Source organism: Pan troglodytes, chromosome 10 (assembly GCF_028858775.2).
Source record: "Pan troglodytes isolate AG18354 chromosome 10, NHGRI_mPanTro3-v2.0_pri, whole genome shotgun sequence".
Taxonomy (NCBI): Eukaryota; Metazoa; Chordata; class Mammalia; order Primates; family Hominidae; genus Pan; species Pan troglodytes.
Window position 1 is genome coordinate 22113551 of NC_072408.2, and position 26185 is coordinate 22139735.

A 26185-nucleotide genomic window follows, 5' to 3' on the forward strand; every position below is an offset into this window, starting at 1 on the left:
GGGAGGACTGGCTTCTTCTCCCAGCTGGGAGAGACTCTGGTTCACATTTGGCTTACTTTTCAAATATTTCTTTAAAAACGAAGCAATGACATTGACAAAACAGAATGCATTCAAAAGAATGTATCCAAAGGCTACCTAATGAAGGATCTAGAAACTATGCTACATGGGGAATTGTTGAACGAACTGATAACATTTAGCTGAGAGAAGAAAACATTCATTGCCAGCAAATATTTGAAAAGTTGTAATGGTCCACAGCTGTAACAACCTGAATACACCGGATCTTTTAAAAAAGTAATGGTGAAGGCCGAGTGTGGTGACTCACGCCTCTAATCCCAGCACTTTGGGAGGCTGAGGTGGGCAGATCACAAGGTCAGGAGATCAAGACCAGCCTGGCTAACATGGTGAAACCCTGTTTCTACTAAAAATACACACACAAAAAATATTAGCTGGGTGTGGTGGCATGCGCCTGTAGTCCCAGCTACACAAGAGGCTGAGGCAGGAGAATCACTTGAACCAGGGAGGCGGAGCTTGCAGTGAGCCAAGATCGTGCCACTGCACTCCAGCCTGGTGACAGAGCGAGACCCCATCTAAAGAAAAAAAAAAGGAAAAAAAAGTAATGATGAAGCAGGAAGAAGCAAATTTCTTTCACGCCACAGTCTAGCATTTGGGGGTAAGCTGGAGTAGACATAATTTAAAGCCCTTCCAGTATCTAGAATCCTATTATTTCTATTCCTATCATTTTATTATTTTAAATAAGAAACCTCTCAATGTATAGACAACACATATGAAAGAGATAAAGTAAGTCATTGTCCTCATCTGAGTCCTGGCAGCAAAGAGATGACAACCCCAAGCTGGGTAATTGAGGAAAGGTTTAACAAAGGGACTATTTACACAGGCTGGGGAAGAGTTAGTGGCAATCTACAACGGCCAGTACAGTAACTTGGGGCTAGCAACAGCATGAGAGCCATTGCCAAACCTGGGCCTAAAGCAATCCGGAAATAACATCTCTAATAATAAAGGAGGGGCCCTTGACAAGGCTGTGGGATGCGGCAGAGGGACATAGTTAACATACAGTGATGCTGTAAGTAATCAGGAGGTAAAGGGGTTGTTCCTCCTTCCAATGTCATCCTTCTCCCCTTCTCTACTTCCCTGTTGATGCCTCCCATTGGCTAAACCCAACTGGAAATCAGAGGGCAAAGAATCTCTTTAATGCAGTCATTAAAGTTCACCTTCTCCAGTAACACATAGACACAGGGAGGGGAACAACTCACATTGGGGCTTCTAAGGGGGACAGGGGGAAGATAGAGCACCAGGATAAATAGCTAATGCATGTGGGGCTTAATACCTAAGTGATAGGTTGATGGGTGCAGCAAACCACAATGGCACATGTTTACCTGTGTAACAAACCAGCACATCCTGCACATGTATCCTGCAACTTAAAATTTTTTAAAAAGTTCACCTTCTTCAGCAAAGAGCAAGTGGAGAGTGAATGTGGAGGGGCTAAGAAAATATATATCCATCATAGCAACAGTATTGAAGAGCAGATAGTATTTGTCAGCCAGTGATTTTTAGTTGGAGTTGGGAAATAGCATGCATATGTCTATAGCCTACACAGCTGATTCTGATGCAAAACGCTAGAGTGGAGGAAGCAGCGTTAAATAGGAAGAACCCGATAGGCAAAAGAGAACAATAGCAGAAATAATTTATCATAAAGTTCAAGAGTTTGGGGAATTAAACAAAAAATCTTCAGACAGTTTTCTGATAATAAGAAACATTGAGAGTCTCTTGTTAAAAGCACATAAAATTTGGGCCTCACTCCAGATTTTCTGAATAAGAATTTCCAAGGGAGAGATATTGAAATCTATGTTTTTAAATGAGGGCCCTAGGTGATTCTTACATTTGTGCCAGTTTAAAAACTCTGATGTAATCCAAGCCTACATTTTACACATTAGGAATTAGCTAATTCTTAACTTGTTACCACCCAGTGACCCAGTGGCCAACTTAACCCATTCTTCTTGCCCCCAATAACACATGTAGTCAGTGGGAGAACAGAGGCTAACGTGTATGTGTTCTGACGGTCACATAGTTTTGCTGGCTGATAAAATAGATGTGCCTCACTACTCTAGACCTAACCCAGAGGATGTCAGAGAGCTCAGGGGACAAGGGTTGGACTGAAGCAATTCCAAGAATATAGGGCTGGACAAGTACCACAATTATGACCACTGCCTCACACAGCCACCCTCCCTCCATAGCCTGTGTCACACTCCCTGGCCTCTGCTGCCTCCTCTAACTGGAGTAGGAGGAAGCCAGGGAGGGTGAGAGGCAGGTGGAGGCAGGAGCTGGCTAATCCTCCACCTCTTCCCTGTTTGTTTCAGCACTGGGTAGAAGTTGAGATTAATGGTGCCAGTGAGCTAGGCACTGATTCCTGTTCTCCACAGACCTCAGCCACACTACAGCCAGACAGAAAAAGCGGTGCATAAGGAGAAAGTGTTCCTCTTGAGTCTCCACCCTACCTGAATAGGCACAGTGGTCCAAACGATTGCCACTGTGCAGTTGACCTGTGCTGTGAGAAAGCAAAAATCGCCATAAACAATTTTATACAACAAAGGAGGAGGAGTTTCTCAACAACTAAAGAAGTGGAGGGAAAACACACGCACAGAGGAATAATCAATTAGACCAATATTCAGCACAAGAGAAAAAAAGATCACACAAGATTGAGCACTATAAAACTAATATAATGAGAACCATGCAAGTATGACACTGAATTGTTTTAAAGGGGAAAATAGGAAAGGAACTATGTTTTATAAAAGGCTAGAGGGAAAGGCTTGTACAGGCCACAAAATTGTGTATATATATATAAACTAGCATGACGCTTTTTGCAATATGAGGGCAGAGTCAGATAGATTAAAACCGAAATTCAAAAAAGCAACAATCAAGTTGATTGGCAACATCAGTCACAGTATCTTTTTTTTGGCAAAAGCAATTGAGAGGCCTGGGTTCTGCCTGGATCTGCTGCAAAGTACCTGCTAGATAGTCAGCTAATTCACTTTTCTTCTTTGGCCTCAAATATTTCACAATAAAACAGGATCTTACACATAATGATTGCCAAGTTTCCTTTCAGCAAAAAATTCCAAAAAACAAGTAATACATCTAAATATATTTCAGTTGTTCCCTTTAGACCAGAAGACCTAAAGCACAGAGCCTCAGTTTCCAATTATTTCCAGAGGGCTTGTTTAATACCCCCCGCCTTTTTTTTTTTTTTTTTCTCACATTTCTCCAGGGTCCAGTAATAAAGTCGAATCGTGTGTTAGTACTGCCACCTGCTGCAACAAATAAGCACTTCAACACTTGGAGACAACCATTTCTATTAGACTTTTCAATCCACATAGCTAGTTCTGAATTTCTTCCCATCCATTCATTCACCAATTTAAACTGTTGCATTGCTTGGCTAAGGAAAAGTAATCCATACAAAGGATGAACATTAAAAGGGTATAAAAGTGAACACAGTACAAGATAAGTCTTGTTTCCACCCAGTGCCCTACATCCCTCTCTCATTCTCAGTCAATCCCTGTTATGCTTTTTGTGAATCCTGCTAGAGACATTCTGTGCATAGACACACTTATATGTATACACTTTTTTTTGCACAGTAATAACATACTATATTCGCTATTCTATACTATTTTTGACTTATTTTTTCTTGAAGATAACTCTATGTCTGTACATTTTGATATACCTCATTTTTTAAAGTAGCAGCATACGTTTCATTTGTGTAATTGAGGTCTAATTCATTTATCCAGTGTCATATTGATGGACGTTTTGGATATTTTTAGACTTCTACATATTTTCTCAAATGCCTCCATATTTATGCCAGAGTTGTACAGGTTGATCTCTAGGACCAATTCCTAGGAGTAGAATGGACAGGCTTTGAAGGATATTGCTACATTCACCTCTGAAAAATTTGTAATCATTAACACAACATATACAACTCATGCATACTTTTCCAAACACTCATACCTTTACATAATATTATTAAATTTTTATTTTGCCTGAAAATGAACAATGTTTCATAAGTTTAAAAGTCACTGTTATGTTCTTGTCAGTGAATTGTCTGCTCTTGTGCTTTGTCTGTTTTCCTATGAAACAGTGAATCTTTGAATTATAAGATCTCTCCCCCATCAGTGTCATCTGTATAAAAGGAAGTATTGGTTTGTCTTATATCTGTGGTACAAATAGCCAAAGCAAACCTAAGCAAGAAAGAACAAAGCCAGAGACATCACATTACCCAACTTAAAACTATACTATATGGCTACAGTAACCAAAACAGCATGGTACAAAAACAGACATATAGACAGGTGGAACAGAATAGGAAACGCAGAAATAAAGCTGCACATCTACAGCCATCTTATCTTTTACAGAGTTGACAAAAATAAGCAATGGAGAAAGGAGTCCCTATTCAATAAATGGTGCTGGGATAGCTGCATATGCAGAAGAATGAAACTGGATTCCTATCTTTACCTATACAAAAATTAACTCAAAACGGATTAAATATTTAAATGTAAGATCTCAAACCATAAGGATCTTAGAAGACAATTTAGAGAACATCATTCTGGATATTGACCATGGGAAAGGATTTATGACTAAGCCCTTAAAAGCAATGGCAACAAAAACAAAAATTGATAAGTGGGACCTAATTAAACTAAAAAGTTCCTGCACAGCAAAAGAAACTATCAACAGAATGAAGAGACAACCTACAGAATGCAAGAAGGTATTTGCAAACTTTACATCCAACAAAGGTCTAATACCCAGAATCTGCAAGGAACTGAAACAATTACATAAGCAAAAAACAAATAACCTCATTTAAAAGTGGGGAAAAGACATGAACAGACACTTCTCGAAAAAAGACATACAAGTGGCGAACATACATGAAAAATTGCTCAACATCACTAATCATTAGAGAAATGCAAACCAAAACTACAATGAAACACCATCTCGCACCGTCAGAATGGCCATTATTAAAAAGTCAAAGAACAGCAGTTGCTAGTGAGGCTTCAGGAGAAAGGGAATGCTCATACATTGTTAGTGGGCAAGTAAATTCGTTCAGCCTCTATGGAAAGCAGTTTGGAGATTTCTCAAATAACTTAAAACCAAACTACCATTTGACCCAGCAATTCCATTACTGGGTATATACCCAAAAGAAAGCAAAACATTCTACCAAAAAAGACACATGCTCTTCCATGTTCGTCACAGCACTATTCATAACAGCAAAGACTTGGAATCAACCTAGCTACCAATCAATGCTGGATTGGATTAAAAAAACAACACATGGCACATATATTCCATAGAATACTACACAGTCATAGAAAAGAACAAAATTACGTCCTTTGTAGCAACATGGATGCAGGTTGGAGGCCATTATCCTAAGCTAATTAACACAGGAACAGAAAACCAAATACCACGTGTTCTCATTTATAAATAGGAGCTAAACATTGGGTACACATGGACATAAAGATTGCAACAATAGATACTGGGGACTACTAAACGGGGAGGGAAGGAGGAGGGAAATGGATGAAAAGCTATTGGGTACTATGCTCACTACCTGGATGATGGGATCATTCATATCCCAAATCTCAGCATTACTCAATATACCTGTGTAACAAATCTGCACACATATACTCAAACTAAAACAAAATAATATTGGAAGTTCTAGCCGAGCAATTAGGCAATAAAAAGAAGTAAAATGCATCCAAACTGGAAGGGAAGAATAAAACTGTTTCTGTTTGCAGATGACATATTCATATAGATAGGAAAGCCTAAAGACTTGGAACTAACAAACTAATTCAGTAAAGTTGCAGGATACAAAATCAACCTACGAAAATCAGTTATGCTTCTATACATTAATAATCAACTATCTGAAAAATAAATTAAGAAAACAAAGTTGTTGACAATAGCATCAAAAGAATAAGATGATAGATGGCCGATTATAAGCAACTAGTGTGCACGGCTCTCATGGAGAGGAAAAGAAGGGATGAGTAAATACAACACCTTCAATGGAAACATCCAGGTACTTGCATTGGAATTAGTCAAGGAAACAAACTGACCCACACAGAATGAAGAAAAGCAAGACAGGACAATGGCCCACCTGGGAGCATCATGGAGCCTGGGGATCCTTCTCTGCCCAGGGAAGTGGCGAGTGAATGAGTGACAAAACCACACTTCTCCCATAGATCTTTGCAACCCTCAGGTCAGGTGATCTCCTTGTGAACCCACTCCACCAGGGCATTCAGTCTTCAGTCTGACAGACAGAGCTATGTGGAGTCATGGCAGAGCAGCCGCTTATACATGTATGGAGACCCTGGAGCCTTAGATACTTGGGCTTTCTGGCAAAAGTAGCTGCAGCTCTGGCAAAGTGGAAGGTTGAGTTCCTTCGCATACTCCTAGAAAAGAGGCTGAATCCAGGGGGCTGAGCAGCAACAGCCCACAGGCCCCATGTCCATGGCACCTCACAAGGTAAGACCCATTGGCCTGGAATTCCAGCCAGCTACATAGTATTGGAAGATCTAGCCAGAGAAATCAGGCATGAGAAATAAATAAAGTGCATCCAAATAGGAATAGAGAAAGTCAAACTATCTCTGTTTGCAGACAACAGGAGTCTATATTTAGAAAACCCCACTGTCTTGGCCCAAACGCTCCTTCAGCTGATAAACAACTTCAGCAAAGTTTCAGTATATAAAATTAATGTACAAAAACCACTAGCATTCTCACACACCAGCAATAACCAAACTAAGAGCCAAATCAGAAAGGCAACCCCATTCAAAATTGCCACACACAAAAAATAAAATACCTAGGAATACAGCTAACCAGGGAGTTGAAAGACTCTACAATGAGAATTACAAAATACTGCTCAAAAAAATCAGAGAAGACCAAACAAATGGAAAAACATCCCATGCTCATGGATAGGAAGAATCAATATCATTAAAATGGCTATAATGCCCAAAGCAATTTACAGATTCAATGCTATTCCTATCAAACTACCAATAACATTCTTCACAGGACTAGAAAAAATTATTTAAAAATTTATATAGGACCAAAAAAGAGCCTAAGTAGTCAAGGCAATCCTAAGCAAAAAGAACAAAGCTAGAGGAATCACATTACCCAACTTCAAACTATACTACAAGGCTGCAATGACAAAACAGTATGGTATTGGTACAAAAACAGACATATAGCCCAATGAAATAGAATAGTGAGCCTAAAAATAAGGACACACATCTATGACCATCTGACCTTTGACAAAGCTGACAAAAACAAGCAATGGGGAAAAGACTCCCTATTTAAGAAATGGTACTGGGATAACTGGCTAGCCATATGCATAAGATTGAAGCAGGACCCCTTCCTTATACCATATACAAAAATCAACTCAAGATGGATTAAAGACTTAGATGTAAAACCCAAAACTAAAAAAACCTGGAAGGCAACCTAGGCAATACCATCCTGGACATAGGAATGGGCAAAGATTTCATAATGAAGACCCCAAAAGCAACTGCAACAAAAGCAAAAATTGATAAATGGGATCTAATTAAACTTTAGAGCTTCTGTACAGCAAAAGAAACTATCAACAGAGTAAACAGACAACCTACAGAATGGGAGAAAATATTTGCAAACTATGCATCTGACAAAGGTCTAATATCTAGCATCTATAAGGAACTTAAACAAATGTACAACAGAAAAACAAACAACCCCATTAAAAAGTGGACAAAGGACATGAACAGACACTTTTCAAAAGAACACATACAAGTGGCCAATAAGCATATGAAAAAAGCTCAATATCACTGATCAATAGAGAAGTGAAAATCAAAACCACAGTAAGATATCATCTCACACCAGTCAGAATGACTATTATTAAAAAGTGAAAAAGTAACATATGTTGATGAGGTTGCACAGAAAAGTTAACCCTTATACACTGTTGGTGGGAGTGTGAATGAGTTCAACCATTGTGGAAAGCAGTACAACAATTTCTCAAAGAGCCAAAAGCAGAACTACCATTCAATCCAGCAATTCCATTACTGAGTATATACCCAGAAGAAGATAAAGCATTCTACCATAAAGACACATGCATGTGAATGTTCATTGCAGCACTGTTCACAATAGTGAAAACATGGAAGCAACCTAAATTACCATCAGTGATAGACTGAATAAAGAAAATGTACATATACACCATGGAATATTATGCAGCCATAAAAAATGTGATCTTGTCTTGTGCCAGAACATGGATGGAGCTGGAGGTCATTATCTTTAGCAAACTAAGGCAGGAACAGAAAACCAAATACCACATGTTCTCACTTATAAATGGGAGCTAAATGATAAGAATTTATGAACACAAGGAAGGAAACAACAGACACTGGGGTCTACTTGAAGGTGGAGGGTGGGAGGAAGGAGAGGAGCAGAAAAGATCACTATTGGGTACTGGGCTTATTACCTGGGTGATGTAATAATATGTACAACAAACCCCTGTGACATGTGTTTATCTATGTAACAAACCTTCACATGTACCCCCAAACCTAAAATAAAAATGTTCAAAAAATAAGATACTTAGAAATAAATTTAATCAAGGAAATGGAAGATCTGTACACTGAAAACTGTAACTGAAACATTGATGAAAGAAATTGAAGAAGACAAACATTAATGGAAAGATAGTATGTATCTGTGGATTTGAAAAATTACAATAGCTAAAATTTCCATACTACCCAAAGTTATCTCCAGACTCAATGCAGTTACTGTCAAAATTCCAATGGCATTTTTAGCAGAAATAGAAAAAAAATTTAAATTTTGCATGGAACCACAAAGACCCTGAGTAGCCAAGGCAATCTTGAGAAAGAAGAACCAAACTTGAGGCATCACACTTCCTGGTCTCAAATTATATTATAAAACTGCAGCAACAGTATGATACTGGCATAAAAACAGACACATGGACCAATGAAACAGAATTGAGAGCTCAAAAATAAACCCACACATATATGATTAACTAATCTTTAATAAAATTGCCAAGAATACACAATGGGGAAAGGATAGTCTCTTCAATAAATGGTGTTGGAGAAACTGGATATTCACATGTAAAAAAATGAAATTCAGCCAAGTGTGGTGGCTCACGCCTGTAATCCCAGCACTTTGGGAGGTCGAGGCAGGAGGATTACTTGAGCCCAGGAGTAAACGAGCTTGGGCAACATAGTGAGACCCTCATCTCTATATTTACCAAAAAATAAAAAATAATAAAATTGGATCCTTATCTTACACCATACACAAAAATCAACTCAAAATGGATTAAAGACTTGAACCATAAAACTAGGAGAAAACATAGAGGAAACTCTCCTTAACATTGGTCTTGGCAATAACTTTTTTGATAGGACACTAAAAGCACAGGCAACAAAAGTAAAAAGAAACAAATGGACTCCAGAGAGGATTAAGTTGAAATGCTCCAAATGCACTTTCTCATCTATAATGTTGAGGAAATAGCATCTATTTCATAAGAATGCCTTTTGAAAGTTACATGAAATAAGTGTGTAATGCTTGGCTCATGGTAAATGTCCAATGATCATATTATGATTGCTATATTCTTTGCCATTGTTATAATGATGAATTTCTTGCTTTCTGCATGACGATAGCCTAGCACGGAGATATAGTTTGTTATGAGATCACATTGAAGGGAACCATTAGCTGTGCGACAGCACTGGTAGAGGTTGTTGCGTGTGTATGTGTGTAGCTGTGAGCAATGCAGTCAGGAAGAGTAGTAATTTAGGCGAATCTTTCTACTGTTCTCCATTTCCATCATGAACTATTACCACAGCCTCCAAATAATCTTCCCGTTCTCACACCTGTTCCCCAACTCATCCTTCAAATTGTAGCCATCGTGTCTGTTCCCCCAGCAGTAAGAATGTAAACAGCAAGAAACAGTGACCTTGTTATATCATTCTTGACTGTGTAGTCAGTGTCTGGCATGGAGTCTGGCAGATAGCAAGCACTCAATATATTAATATATATGTTGACTGAATTAATAAGTGATGATTTAAAAGACTCTGCCCCGGCATGCCTATCTTGGCCTAAAGGCATCCTCCTGCACGTTGACCACGTCTTCATGGGCACTGACTTGGCAAAATTGGTAAAACACTATGCTGATGTGGACATCTGTAAATGTAGCATTTGTAAGTTAAGCTGAAACTTTCATATATTCTATTTCTCTTTCTGAAAGTCACCAAACTTACACAAGAGATGTCAGTTAAAGACATTGTCATGGTTAATTTTAGATGTCACCTTGACTGGCTTGAGAGATGCCAGATGGCTGGTGATGCATTGTTTCTGGGTGTGTCTGTGAGGGTGCTTCCACAGGAGATTGGTGAGTGATTCAGTGGCCTGAAAGAGGAAGACCCACCCTCGGTGTGGGTGGGCACCATCCAGTCATCTGGGGACCCTGCTCATGAAAATGAGCAGAAAAATTATCTCCTTCTCTCCCTTCTAGAGCAGGATGCTTTTTCTCTTCCTGCCTTTGGACATCAGACTCTAGGTTCTTCTTCAGCTTTTGGACTCTAGGACTTGCACCAGCAGCCTCCGGGGTTGGGGTAGGGGGTGGTTTCAGTCCTCACTGCTGCACTATGGGCTTTCCTGCACCTGATGCTTAGGACACGGACTGACCATGCTACTGGCTGTGAGTCACGCTATTGGCTTCTCTGGCTCTCCAGCTCGAAGTCAGTCCAACTGAAACTTCACCACTGTGATAGTGTAAGCCAGTTCTCCCCATATATATCCCCTTTTGTATAGCCTGTTGGTTCTGTCTCTCTAGAGAACCCTGAATAATACAGATTTTGGTACCAGGAGTGGTTCTTGATAAACAGAATTTTAAGGATAAATTTTCTTAACTGGTTTTAGGGTTTTTGAAATGGGCTGTCTAATCTGATTAGATATAAAAATGCTAAAGACTCTGCTTCTAACAGTACAGAGAGCACAGATAGTCCATGGCATGAACTGTTGTACAGAAAATAAATATATTTGATACTCCTAATTCACCACATACATGAAGCAAGACACTTGGTAACCCTGTGACTGATACTTTCAAACATTTGTGAAAAACCAAGGAATATAATAATGCTAGTTGGTTCTTCCTAACACCACTGGACAAAGTGATGAAAGAAAATGGGAGGAAAGTGGAAGAGGGGTGAGGGAGAAAAAATTACTGAGTGGGTACAATGTACATTATTCAGATGACAGTTACTCTAAAAGGCCAGATTTCACCATTTGGCAATTTATCCATATAACAAAACTACACTCGTACCCCTTAAATTTATACCAAAAAAAAAGAGAGAAGAAAGTGATGAGCTCATGGATTTGAATTCTTGGCTCTAGGTGCTCATAAACAGCCTAAGAGCTTCTAAGTGTGCCCCGAAGAAGAACCTTCTCTCCTGTAAACACAGGAAATTGCTGAAATTGCTGAAAATCACACAAGCCTTCATCATGCAGTGGTCTGACGTACAATAAACACAAACTCTCAGCCTCTCAGGTGTCGACTATTAAAGTGAGGACATTGATTGGGAAAGACTGTTTTTGTTTTTTTTTTTTAAAGTTGGGATGGAGATGTGTGGGAGAACCCTGATGAGGCTGGAGACATCGGGCTCCTAAATTCTGATGAACCCTCATCCCTAGTGGCAGTAGCACCCCCATCTCAAGCCCCACCCCCAGTGATATTGGCCTTTCCACCTGTGTCTGAGGGGATTAACCCTTCATTGTCTGAATAAACAGTAATGGCCTCCCCTGAGGGAGCTTCCAAGCAAGGCTGATTCTCCTCAGGACCCACCTTCACCTCCTCTCTTTGCTTCTAGCCGCATAACCAGACTCAAGTCCCAGCAGACCTCTAAAGGTGAGATAGAAAGTGTGATCCACGAGGAGGTATGCTACACTCCAAAAGAAAGACTTGAGTTTTCTAATTTACACAAGCAGAAATCCAGGGAACACGTGTGGAGTGGATATTATGGGTGTGGGATAATGGTAGAAAGAACATAAAGTTGGATCTAGCTGAATTTATTGACTTGGGCCCACTAAGCAGAGATTCTGCATTTAATGTTGCAGCTTGGGGAGTTAGGAAAGGCGCTAACAATCTGTTTGGTTGGTTGGTTGAAACACGGATAAAAAGGTGGCCCACTGTGAGGGAGCTGGAGATGCTCTTCCTTGGTTTACCATAGAGGAAGGGATTCAAAGGCTTAGGGAGATGGGAAGGCTGGAGTGGATTTGTCACTTAAAACCTGCTCACCCCAACTGGGAGGGTCCATAAGATATAGCTTTCACCAGTACTTTGGATGGAGGTCCAAACCCCAGAAATAAGGTTTTGTGACTGTTATTTTGAAAGTGTGCAAAAATCTCGGTTGCTGTGACTTGTGGCAAGGCAATTCATATGCTATAGGAGAGGCTTAGCTACTGCTTAAAGGTTGGAGGTGAGGAAGTAAGCCTGGTTTCTTGAGTGTTGCTTATGGCTTTACTCAAATTTTCCTGAAAATATTTCTCTTAGTTCTTTATGCTGTGTAATAATTTCTACCAGCAAGACTAGGAGAATTAAGAAAAAAAAAAAAAAAAAGAAACAAACAAACAAAAACAACAAAATGGATTCTTCTTAGAACTGGGCTTAGACTGCCATCTTGTGGATATTTAGCTTCATATTCTAGTGCTGACAAAAACAGATAAAAGTAAGTGTACACATTGTTTTTTAAATTGACAAGCAGAAATTGTACATATTTTTGGTGTACAATGTGATGTTTTGATATATGTGTACATTGTGGAACAGCCAAATCAAGTAACTTAATTATACATTACCTCACATACTTATTTTTTGTGGTGAAGACTGAAAATCTACTCTGAGAGCAATTTTCAAACATACAATATATTGTTATTAATTGAAGTCATCATGATTTACAATAGATCTCTTAAACTGATTTATCATGTCCACCTGAAATTTTGTGTCCTTTGACCAACATCTCCCCAATTCTTCACATCTCCTGGTTTTCAGAAAACATCATTTTATTCTCTGTTTTCATGCGTTCAGTTTTTTTGCACTTCATATATAGGTGAGGTGAGATCATGTAGTATTTGTCCTCCCGTGCCTGGCTTACTTCACTTAACATAATGTCCTTTAAGTTCATCCATGTGGTTGCAAATGATAGGATTTCCTTCTTTTTTAAGGCTGCATAGTATTCCATTAAGTATATATAGCATATTTTCTTCACCCATTCATCCATTGATGGTTGCTTAGGTTGATTCTATATCTTGGCTATTGTGAATAATGCTGCAATGAGCATGGGAGTGCAGATACTTCTTTGACATACTGATTTCATATCCTTTGATATATACCCAGAAGTGGAATTGCTGAATCATATGGTGTTCTCTTTGTAACTTTTTGTGAAACCGCCATATTGTTTTCCACATGGTTGTGATAATTTACATTCTCCCCAAGAGGGGCACGTATATTCTTAAAAAATGTTAAAACTAGAAAAGACTTTATATTATTCACCATATGCCCTGATTTTATAAAAGAAAACACTTGAGGCTGAGAGGATAAAATGACTGGTCACCCATGAAATAAAATGAGTTGGTCAATTTGATGGGCCATTGTTGATACATCAGCTATGCTTTCCTTTTGAGCTCAGTAATGGAGTAAGAAGGGGTAAGACATAGATTGGACAGACGTAAGATTTGGAGTGAGAATAGGATGAGACTCAGAAATGGGATGAGGGATGGTTCTTAGTAATTGTTTTATTACAAAATTAGTGTTTCCAAGGCAGTGTAAAAATACTTTCTTAATAAAACTAAAGAAGAGCTTATAAATAGCAAAAGTCTCCGTTATACCTTTACTATTCTCTCCACCTCCTGAGGGCAACTCTGTTTCTATTTTTAACCCTCTCATAGTTACCACTATAAATTTAAATAATAGGCTTATGCCTTTATTTAAGCAATATTTATATCTTAATATAAAAGGTGAGATATTAACTTATTCCCTGGCTACTTTCCCTATATATTCTCATTTCCTAAATTTGATACTTATTTATTTTTACTTTTAGATCTCCTATGGGTTATAATTTTAGCTGATATTTTCTTCTGCCATTATCCTGAATCTTTGCTTATTTAGGATGAGTGCCTTTACCCCTAACCCTTCTTTCTAACTTTCCTCATTCTAAACCTCTATACTCCCCATTCTGTCAATCACTTTTCTTCCACCTTCTCCAGGTTATTGGTACTAACATTCTGTACGCTAGCCATACATAAACCTCCCATGGTTTTCCTATAGTTAGATTCTATAATAAAAGCAAAACTAATCAATAGCAGTTACATTGTTATGACGTATGCATTCTTTTTTTTTTTTTTAAATAAAGCAGGACCCTTCTCTATTCATTCAATATCTGCACTTTCGGGCTACTCAGTGGAACATCTTTTCAGTACCAAGATCAAATGAAATATTTTTGCTTACACTTCATCAATTATGTAAAGTCTTGTCAAATTTATTGTTTTATTCCTTCATGATTTTTTTGATTCTTTTAAAAATTTTTTACCAAAAGAATAATATGCCTTTATCATATTTTCAAGTTTTCCAACTTTTACGATTATTTGGTCTATTGCACCAAATCCCCCAACTGTTCTTGGGGAGACATCCCTATTAGAGCCTCTGTCTCACTGGCCCACTCTGGATTGTTTTTTTCCAAGCTTGTACAAATAGCTATGTCATCCTAGACTCGCTCTTTTCTGGATCGTATTTGTGTTTTTCTTTCTGGAATTGTTTATAATCATCTTTTATCACTGGCACTCTAAAATTTATAGTTTTTAAAATTCATCCTACTCAGCAATAAGTGGTCTCTTTTCTGGTGAAAATTTCTGTTTTTCTCAGTTTAGGGATTTTTTTCCCCTGCTGTTTCTTTAATAATATCCTCTCCTCCAATTTTTTCTGTTTTTTTCTGTCTGAGATTCTAAGTCAAGTGATGGTTTCTCTAGTTCTCTTGTGTTTTCTCTCATGTTCTATTTCTCCTTATCATTTTGCTCATATTTGGGGATATTTTTATGACTGTGTTTTCCTATCATTCCATTGATATTTTTGTGTCCTGTTTTTAGTCTCTTTACAGTTCTCTGTTTGCCCCATTTTCTTAGCACCCAGAAAGTTTATGAATGTAAAATATTTCTCAGTGCTTGAGTTCTCTTTTTTTCTCCTCCAGTCATTGTTTCTTTTTATCTTCTTTTTTTCTTAATGCTGCTGGTTTTTCTCACATGTCTAATCGTCTTCGGGTTTGTCTCTTCCTATTTAAGAATGAAGGATGGGGATCTGGTATAGGCATCTCCTCTGATATACTGGTGTCCAGTACTGATGTCCAGATAGGCTGTTCCACCAAGCAGAAATTCTGGTAGGGAGCTTTGTTTACAAGGGGGGAGTTTGTGGAATGGCAAGTTTAGCTTTAAAATGAGAAAATGTGGAGGTGGCTGTCAGATGGGGTTCCCCCAAAAGTCAGAATGAGGTGACTTCACTTTGGAGTAGGCCAACATCCCATTTGAAGGCTTAATTCCCCAGATGGCTTACAATTGTAAGCAGTGAGGGAGGTGGAGAGAGAGGAATTTAACTGGCATACCTCTTCTCTGTTTATATATTCAATAAATCCTCCTGTTTCCAGGCTCCAGACCAATTCCTCCCTCCTGAGCCCAGAGCCCCTCTAGAATATTCTAGTTGGCAGATCATGGCATTCCAGTCCCCACTCAGCCCCCTCATGGAATATTCCAGACTGTAACTTCTTTGCTGTGGTCTATCAACGTACTCCCATCTGTTTTCTGTCTTGCAGTGATTTATTGAAATCTCTCCTCTACTGGTTACTCTTGCCCCCATCCCTGCTGTTTTCTTGACTTTATGTGTGTGTTTCTGAACTATTGCATTGTGTTCTGGGAAGCACAGGACATAAACGTCTGCACCCAATCCAGCATCTTGAACAACTTGACAGCTTTCTTTTGATGTTAAATTGTTGTATTTCATTAGTGCTCATATGGTTTTCTGATTCTCACGAAATGCTCTTTCCTTCATGTTCTTTATGACGTTGGTTTCATGTAATGGAAATTATTGTACATCTACTTTTTAGAGTAGGAATTTACAAAGGAAGTTGGAGATAGTTTCTGCTCCTTCCAATCAATAAATCAAGGGCTAACTGAGGACCTCCATTTGCTCTGGAATGTAATATGCACTTATTAAGTGCTGTACAAGAAGACCACAAGAATGAAGGGATCAGGAATGACTTTTGGGTAGCCAATCACTAATGTCTGCCCTATTATTTCATAAATTGGCAGCATACTTTGAGCAAATAAATTCTTAGTCTTACAGATTTTTCTCACAAGTGTTTGCCAAGGTAGTTCATTGATTGATATTCATTCACTTATTTATTCAACAAATATGTTAAGCCTTACTCTGAGTCAGGCACTATGCACAATGTTAAGTAATGAAAACATGGCCCATTCCCTTAAAGACCTTCCAGTTGAGCCAGATAAACTGGCACAAAGAAAGCCTGAATCATTCTGAGGTTGGAAGGGAGCCAGAGAAGGCACATTATCTGCCAGGCACTGTCTTAGGTTTTGGGAAACAAAGATGAAAGAAACTCTTAGTCCAGTGGAAAGAGACAGATAAGTGGGATAAGGGATCTGATAGAGGTACCTGTTGTCCTAGTTCTCCTATTACTACTTCAGGACTATGAACCAGGTTGAGGGAATCATCGCTTTTCTTACCCATTTGAAAGGAGAAATCAGCTGTTTTGTACATGTAGCATCTTAAGCAGCTCAAAGTTCAAAGCTCAGGCCTTCAGAAACAATATTATTTGTTATCTCTTCAGGCTTTCCTTAGGCTTTGGTACACACACACACACACACACACACACACACATGCACATGCACACATACTCTTTCCTCTACCTCTAGTTCTGTGTATCTGAAGGCACCATCCCTTCTTTCTTCACTTCACCTCTCAGATTTTTTCAATATATTTCCTTATGTCAAAATTATCTTTCATATTTTAAACTCACGAAGGAGTTTCACGACTTCTTCACCTAATGAATACACACCTAGATCTGATATTCAGTTGATACGGCCATATAGGTAGTTCAGATATTGATATTTCAATGACGGGTTAATAACTCCTGTCATGATCCCCCTAGGCATCCCCCATATCCCTTCAACTTAGCCTCTTCTCACAATTAGAAGTTAATGGACTAATGCCTGACACTGCATCAGACTTCTAGGACCTCACCCATTTATTGCCCATGCCTTATTAATTATTAAATATATTTAATATCTCTTCTGAGCTATTCACTAAGTACAGAGTTTGCAAAACTCAAATGCCTCCAAAGGCAAGTAGGTGGTGGAACTGAGTGAAGCCAGCTATGTGAAACCAGAGATTGTGCCACACTTGGGAAAGCATGCGTCACTTTAGAGGTCGTTTACATACAGTGGCCAGTATTATTAGATTTTCAGAAAAGGAGTGAAAAATGTTTTAATGTTAGGTACAAGAAGGAACATACTGAGAAGTGTGGTTTTAAAAAATCCCCGTCCCCAATAATTAAAGCTTCTATCCACAGCACGATCATCATTTCAGTATACATAATCTGCAGCTGCTGCATGGCATTTAAATGAAGGATTAGTAAATGCATGCTACAGCCTCAGTTATTTTTCTAACATAGGTCACCACAAGAAATATGTACACAACAGGTTTGATTTATATCCTCAATATTTCAGTAGTTATGGTGCCTTGAAGAAGCAAAACAAATTGGAGTCAAGACATTTGTAATATTTATTTTGCCTAAAGTAAAAAATATGACAGAATTAGAATAACCATCATTTGAAATTATTTCATTCAGGCAACCAACTATACGCTAAGATACAAGTAGGTGATTTTCCCCCGAAGTTTGAAAAGAAGGACCAGTCTCTGAAACATGTCCTCTGGTTTTCTACTTCTCCCAAATATCTTCTCCTGCAAAGTTCATCATTAAAGCTCTTTGAGGATTATTTCAGACCCCTGCATGCTATGTCTGGGACACAAGAACAGTCTTAAAGAGAATGTCCTGAAGCTCATCCACCTCAGTGTGCAGGGCTGGAGCTCATGTATGTGTACTTCGGCTCTCACCAGAAGTGGTGAATCTTAGGGTTCTGGGTCTTATTGTTTTAAGAGATATGATGTGAGCCAGGCTGGTTAGTATGAACCACCGACAGATGAAATGATGGCTTATGAAAGAAAGTTAATGTAAAATATTAGCCCATGTGAGCTAGCATAATCTGTTGTTTTTATTAAAATGTTATGTGTTTGTTGCATTAGGAAAAGGAAGTGGATTGGATACCCCTTTGTTCCCACATATCTTCAGTCTTTTTACACTTAGCACTACCGGCTATTTTTAGCATGCTTGTTGTCTGTCTATCCTGTTACAACATCACCTCCACAAGGACAGGGAATTTGCCTGTGTTGTTCACTGTTATACCCACTCCACTTCCTAGGAAATGCCTAGAAATAGAAGGAACTCAGTAAATACTTCCCGGGTGAGTAAATACATGAGAAAATTATTTGTGTGGATGGATAGTTGCAAAGATCACTATGGCATAAGCAGAGGCTTCCCCACTCGGGTTACAGCAATGCGGTTCTTTGTTTGCAAACTGCAGTTACCAGCTGAAGCATCTGCTGTGATTTTTTTTTTTAAATCTACTTCAGTTTACTTGAAGGGTTTCCTAAGAAGACAGTGTGCTGGTTTATGAAACTATTGTCTCTCTACTTCAAACCCACCTTTCCTTACTCAGCTTTATGGCACTGGGGCTGGGATGATAGGAAATAGAGTTTTGGCTGCCTGTGAGGCTTCTCTGAGGGGGAGGCACTGGATGCTTGCTGGAAGGCTAGAAAGGGAGGGAGGGAAGGAGAAGTCCCTATTCCTGGCAGCGGCATCCGCCAGCAACAACGGCCCTCTCTTGGCAGCAGCAATTGGTCTGGTTCTAGTCTCCATCTTCTTTCTACACTTTTTCTGCAAAGTTACCCATAGCAGCCAGGCAGTGCCCTCTCCTCAGAGATCTGGTCCGGGTCTGACAATGGCTCTGCCGGGCATCTTCTCTGATTAGGGCAGCTTTCAGACAGCTGATTGCTCATTAGGAACACCCGGGACGGAACCTCAATTTCTTCCCTGTATTCTACCTTCTCTATTTAGCTTAGCCAATTCCGTATAACTGATTATAATTAATTTATAATACATTCCATCTGTTATAATAATTAGTATGCTTTCTAGTTTCCTGACCCGGACTCTGATGGATCATGTTCTTTATCCTACAGCTATGTATGTTTCTGCAAATTCTATATTTCAAAGCTCTTAACAATTCACAAACTTGCAGGACTTCTTTTAATTTAATTTAAAATGATAGTGGGATTTCTTTTAATTTAAAAATGTTTTTCTGTTGGTGGGTATTTAAACACATAAAACAAATAGAGATTTACACAAAATACAAATGCTCCAGTCTTACTTATCAGTTTTTAACACATTTCCATCGGATTAATGTTCTCTTACTTTCAAACTCCCTCTTTTTAAAAATGCAAAACAGAAACCCCAATCGTTCATGAATTCTCAGAGCATCCCTTTCTGTGATAATAGAGTGGAGAAAAACTTCCTGTGGGTCTGCAATCCTATCCCCGCACAGGTAAAATGCTTCTTTGTTTTTTCATGTGGAATATTTTGAGCAGTTTTCAGGAGGTTCCAATCTCGACAGCCCACTTGCTTGCCCCTGTGGCGTCTGAGGGGATGCTGACACATGGAGTTTGAGAACCACACTTTAAGAAGTTGTTCTTTCCTGCGGGGCAGAATTAGGGCAGCTTTCCGACAGCTGATTGTTCATTAAGAACACCTGGGGTGGGACCAGAAGGAGGACAGAAAGTGCCATCTGAGATTGCAGAAATTCTCTGTAATTTCACGATTATGCCCATAGCAGGCTTTCTGTGGCAGAGTTGTTGACCTAAGGTTCAGAAGCCAATCTGACCTTGCTAACGACAGCATTTTCTCATGATCTGCAAAACATGAAGAAATGATGCAGTGGGAAGGTTGAAGCCATCGGTATAGTGGGTTGCTTGACCTGCAGAGAAGTCATAAGTTCATTTATCTTCCTCTCAGCAATGACTTAAACTCCTGTCTATTGAGTGCCTCCGAGGCGCAAGGCAGGATGCTAGGCGCTTGATTCTTCACACACTTGTAGAGTAGGTATTATAATAAGAGCACTGATCACCAGTCTTGAGCTCATAATTGAACGCCCCACAACTAGAATGTGGTCGAGCCAGTCCTTAGTTAAATCTAGGGGTAAAGTCTGGTTGTTTTGACTTTTTTACCCTCCTTCCACCGTAAAGCATAACATATTCTCACATGGAAACCTGCAGGGCAATTCCCCTGCTTTACATTAATGAGGGACAAATACGATTTGTGTCTTTTACTGTGTCTAATCTCCCACGGTTCTCACAGCTTCTTTTAAATTTATATGACTTTTCCATTTTCATAAAAAGATAGGATGCCATTTCTTATCTTTTTGGATCAATGTTATGGTATCAGTATTGATTCTTAAAGAAGTCCTTTAGAGGTTCAGCTCTGAGGCTATTGATCATTCAAAAGTTCCTCCTTTATTTAATTTTCATGTCACTTCAGTCTTTGAAACTTTAGGTTTCACATTTCCTCTGTATGTAGCTTTCCAGTGGAAGACAGGGCTTTCTTTATTTCTAAAATTATATAATTTGGGGGTACTTTATTTGGCAAACATGGATAGAATATTTATATGTTTGTGAACAATGTGCAATTCTTATCACAATGTTACCTAAAATAGCTAACATAAAGAGTCTAATTTATAAATAAGAGAAATTGAAGCTTAGGGAGTTAACTGTTCAATGTAATTAAGTAGACTAACGGGTAGTAGAGCCGTGCCTCCAATCAAAGTCTATTCAAGGCCCAAAGCCTGTCCCCTAAACACTAACATCTGTCTGCCCCTCACATCCACTGTTTTCTCACCATCACTCAAAACTTGTCTCAGAGTGATGGCTTGCAGAGCACATGCCTGGTGCCCTGGTGTCCCCTGTTTGTTCACTCCAGGGCCGGTGGTACCATCTTGATGACCTCACATACCTGATCTAACTCTATTGTAAGTGCTTATTTCTGTCACTCCAACTAGACAGGGGCTTTTCACTGTTTCATTCCAGCACTTGGCACAGTGAGTAGCACGTTGGTGTTTAACAAATATTTGTTAAGGAAATGGATGCATGATTCTGGGCTTGCCAAACACATGCTCAACTTTGCCTTCTGTGCCTACAACTACCTGGAGGAATTTCTGTCTGCTTCAACTACCAACAAATCTCTCTAAACAAGCAAATGGTGGTTGTCAAGTTGGTAATGGATATTTGTTGTTGATTAAGGTGATAAACTGAGGTAGAGAAATAACTTCTCTGATGATGTATAGGAGCAAAGAGAAATGCTCTTGAGTGGATACTTTTATAATTTTACATTTTACTGGGATTTTATTGGCTGTCTTATTTTGTTGCAAATGGCATAAACCCAACTCACACTAGCTTAGCAAAATGTATAGTTGTAACTTTGCAAGATGGAATATAGAGCCGGCTTCAGATCCTAATGTATCCCAGAGCCAAACAACCTTGTTTTGGTCTCTCTTTGTGTGTCCCTCCTTCTCTCTTTATTTACATGTGTCTCATACTGGGTTCATTTTGCAGAAAGGCTGTCACCATTTGACCAAAAGGGAGGACCAGGACAGAAGGACCATAAGTCAATGGTTTTCTTTAGTGTGCTGCCAGCAGAATCAGAATCACCTGGAAGCTGGGTGAGAATGCAAATTCTTGAGCCCTATCCAAGACCTACTGAATCAGAAACTCTGACACTAGGAACTAGGACTCTGTGTTTTCATAAGCCTTCCAGGTGGTTGTTGTGTACACTACAATTTGAGACCTGCTTGACTAAGGGTAGGAATTGAGTCCTCAAATAAATGGGCTTCATCAAGTGACTTTCACGTACAGAAGTAGAAGAACATGGGAGACATTAATAGCTCAAACTGAGGGATTATATGTGTTTGGAATTCCTCTGACATGCAAGACACTCACTTGAGTGCCTAATTAATCTACCTTAATTATACTCTTATCCCTATTTTGAGAGATCTTCAAAAAGAAATGGATTTGGAGGAGGTTTAGTAATATATGATATTTGTTAAATTTTACCTTTAAGACTGTCAGAGAGAAATTGGAGGATGCTGGGGTCTTTGTTCCATCAGAGAAAAGCATTTGGCTTCAAAATCTCACATTTCCACTACAACTTTGGGAACTCTGTAACTTCCCAGTTTTATTCTTTAGCACCAATCTTTTCTTCTACAGTGATTAATAGTAAAATTGTTGAATGAAAAATTGTTAGTTAGTGTGGGGAGATAGCATAAAGAGGAAAAGGCTGGGGAGAACTGCAATCCACTTTGAAGCCAGCCTTGAGAAATAGGAATCTCCACAGATGAAAAGGGAAGTCACGGCTCAGAGGAGGGGGCACACTGCCTGTGTTCCTTGTGCCTCCAGGAATAGAGGGGCCCCAGGGACTACAAAGAATCCCCAGGGACCTCAGTTTCCTCAGAAGTAGTAGCAAGTCACTTCAGAATGTTATGCATTATCTGTCTTTTCAGATTTTAATCATCTTTATGTTTGCTTGGTCCTCAGTTAAAAAAAAATATTTCCCACATAGGACTAATGGAATTGTCTTTCTGGGGTCATAGAGACAAGGTTGTCAGAATATCTCTTCAAGACAATAGTGTCAGTGACCACAGCTTGGCAATTCCTGAGCTAGATATAAAGTTAGCAAGAACAGCACTATTCACAATAGCAAAGACACGGAATCAGCCTAAATGCTTATCAGTGATAGACTGGATAAAGAAAATGGTGTGGATATACACCGTAGAATACTGTGCAGCCATAAAAAGGAATGAAATCATGTCTTTTGCAGGGACATGGATGGACTTGGAAGCCATTATCCACAGGAAACTCATGCAAGAACAGAAAACCAAACACAGCATGTTCTCACTTATAAGTGGGAGCTGAATGATGAGAACATATGGATGCATCAGGGGGAACAACACACACTGGGGCCTGTTGGGGCATGGGAGGAGGAAGAGCATCAGGAATAATAGCTAATGGATTCTGGGCTTAAAACCTAGGTGATGGGTTGATCTATGCAGCAAACCACCAGGGCACACATTCACCTATGTAACAAACCTGTACAGCCTGCACAGGTACCCCTGAACTTAAAATTAAAGTTGAAGTAAAAAAAAAAGAAAAAGTTTGTGAACCCTTTAACCCCTGACCAAAGGGAAAAAGAATAAAAGAAGGTAGCAAAAATTAGAGGAGAGCTGACTCATAATTCTAAATGAAGTAAGAATTCAAAACAAAACAATCCTAATAATTATTCTAAATAACATAATTCTAAATAATAAGTGTAGTAACATAATAATAGCAAATCTTTATTGATCTCTTATGATGTCCTACATCCTGTTTTAGTCACTTTAATTGTATTAACTTGCTTAATATTTATAACTTCCATCCATTTTATAAATAAAAAAACTGGCACAAATTGTCCAAATGAAATAGTTTTTTTTTTTAATATAAACCCAAGAAGTTCTGTCCTCAGAGCTCGTGCAGTTTATCATTACCTAAGACTACCTGCCTCTTGAGAAAAAGTGAATCTCTTCAGTTAAACTATGCAGATATTTGCTAATATTTGCTACTGTGCTTGTTCGTTTTGGGAAGGCGATTCCACATAATTTTGTCAGAACTCCTTTGTATGAAGATAGAATCCAGCCACCATCCTATCCTCATCACGACACTGTCATTACAACTAAGACATCAGAGTGGACATTCCCCGCTTTTCAAGAAACATTTTCGTCTACTGACTCTATGTGGATGTCAAAGAGCTAACTATGCTTTATGTTCTTCATTTCATTTCCTGAAACTTTGATGTGCAGGTTAAAGACTGTTTCTATCTGAACTGTTTTATGGGAAAAGCTAGCTTGAACCTAACTACATGAACCTCTGGAGGCTGGGTAACCTGACTTTTTCACAAAGCAACTGATATTCGCATGTTGGGTTTTATTTTTAATTTGTCATGGTTCTTGGAGACTGCTCTGAATGTTCAATTATATTTTTAATTTCACTGCTGGCTTATTAGCTGATTAACTGAGCTGTTCTCATCTGAGCAGTATTAGGGTTTAGTAAGATCTTACATCATTCTACAGGAATCAATTTATAAACTTTGTTTACTTCAAGATTCTGGCTGACACATTAATTTAGCAGCAACAGAATTACAGATAGCGTTACAAAAAAGCTATTAGCTATTCTCTTAGAGATAATATTTATAAATGGAACATAATTACAGCCTGGAAGCACACAGTTTCCAGAGCTAAAGGCAATAAAGCTAAAGCAATAAAGAATTTACTATTAGCTCTCCTGGGACAAAGAGGGCTCCAGCGGAATGGGAAAGAGGTTGGGGTGAGGTATAGAGCTGGGAAGGCGAAAAAAGAAGGAAGAGAATGGGATCACAGGAGAGGCTCGGCTCTTCTAAACAGTAGTTATATTCCAGGCTGTTCTAAGAAGGCAGAGACTAGCGCCCGGGGAGACCAAGTCTCTGCTTCTACTATGGAAGATTTTTAAAAGTTGTTTCCAACCCGATGGAAAATTTCTCATGGGAATGGTTTGCTCACTGATGTTTTCCCAAAAGATCCTTTCTCTTATTTTCCCAGATCACTGGGTTTTTTAAAAAAAATGTAATGACCGTTATCCCAAACAACTAGATAATATACAGCCTTTGTCCTTTAAGTGCAAATTTGGGTCTGTAAATATTTATTGAGCAGCTACTGTATACAAGATACTTTACTAGGTATTTTGAGAGATACCAAGATAAATAAGATGTGATCCCTGCCCTTAAGAGGCACAAGATTTAGAAGGTGAGAGAAGATATGTAATACTGCAAGTACCAATACTAGCTACTCTATACCAGGCGTTACTCTCAATGCGTTGGCTATACTAACTCATCTAACCCTCATAGTAACTCTGCAAGACGATGTCATCATTATTTTCATTTAATAGATGAAGGAATTGAGGTGAGCAATATTATATAACTTGGCAAATGTTACATGCTATAAATAAGTTGAAATTCGAGACAGAGAGAGGTGAACTATTTGACTTAAAGTCGTAGAGTAAATCAAAGTCAGCCTCGGCTATAATTCACTTGAAGTCTCCTGACTCCCAGCACAAGGCTCCGTTTATTAAATTGTGAAGTATTTTTTTGTTTTTTCCTTAATAATGAATGGGACTAGGAGTGATTTCAGCACTTCATGTAAGACTCCTACTTGCTTGTTCTGAGAAAGTAATCAACTTCAAGTCAAACTTTGTTTTTTTAAAAAAGCCTTGAAAGTATTCACTAAGAGTTTTATGAAACTTTAAGCAAAGAACTGTTTGTACAAATACCATTTTAAAATAATTTTCTGACTGGAGCTGATATAAATGTACATTTATTGTTGACTTTAGGAAGGCTTTCATATGAATATCACTTTTTGAAGTTTATTTTTAAAAATTCATTCATTTATCTAAAGTGTATGTTTTGTATTAATATATCAGAATCAAAGTTCATTAAATAATGTTATTAGGAAAATTGGTTTTATTTATATAAAATATCTAACATGTAATTTAAGAGAAATATTAAGCTAATTTTTAAAACCTCCTCCAAGTATGTTAATTTTCCAAATGCTTTTTAGGAAATCAGTGAGGCTTATTACCTGAGCCCTTAGACAAAAGTGGATGGTCTCTTCAGTACTTGTGACCTTTTCTCTTCACCTTGTCTGTTTTTCCCTCAGTCCCTGGATTACTACTTTTGTCCTCTAACAGCTTGAAATGCCTTCTCCTATGCCTTTAGCAGCCACTGAAAGTTCACTATTTTCTGTCTTATTTTCTTAAATTCCATGTCTGTTAGAGTGTTTGAGGAGATAACTACATAAATGCACCAGGAATAATGGGTGTGTTAGTTTCCTAGAAATGCCATAACGAAGTACCCAAAACTGGGTGGTTTCGACAACAGAAATATATTTATTCTCTCACAGTCCAGGAAGCTGG

The 26185-nt window shown here is 38.6% G+C and overlaps 1 protein-coding gene across 1 annotated transcript in view; it reads left to right on the top strand.

Moving 5' to 3' along the window:
* The window catches only part of PDE6H (phosphodiesterase 6H), a 203421-nt gene extending 177698 nt beyond the window's left edge, over nt 1-25723 (top strand). Inside the window, exons 4-5 of the mRNA XM_063786380.1 lie at nt 21767-21873; nt 23028-25723. Of these exons, the coding sequence (XP_063642450.1) occupies nt 21767-21873; nt 23028-23111 (191 nt within the window). The 3' untranslated portion in view covers nt 23112-25723. The remainder of the gene's footprint in view (nt 1-21766; nt 21874-23027) is intronic.
* The last annotated feature ends 462 nt before the right edge of the window (nt 25724-26185 follow it).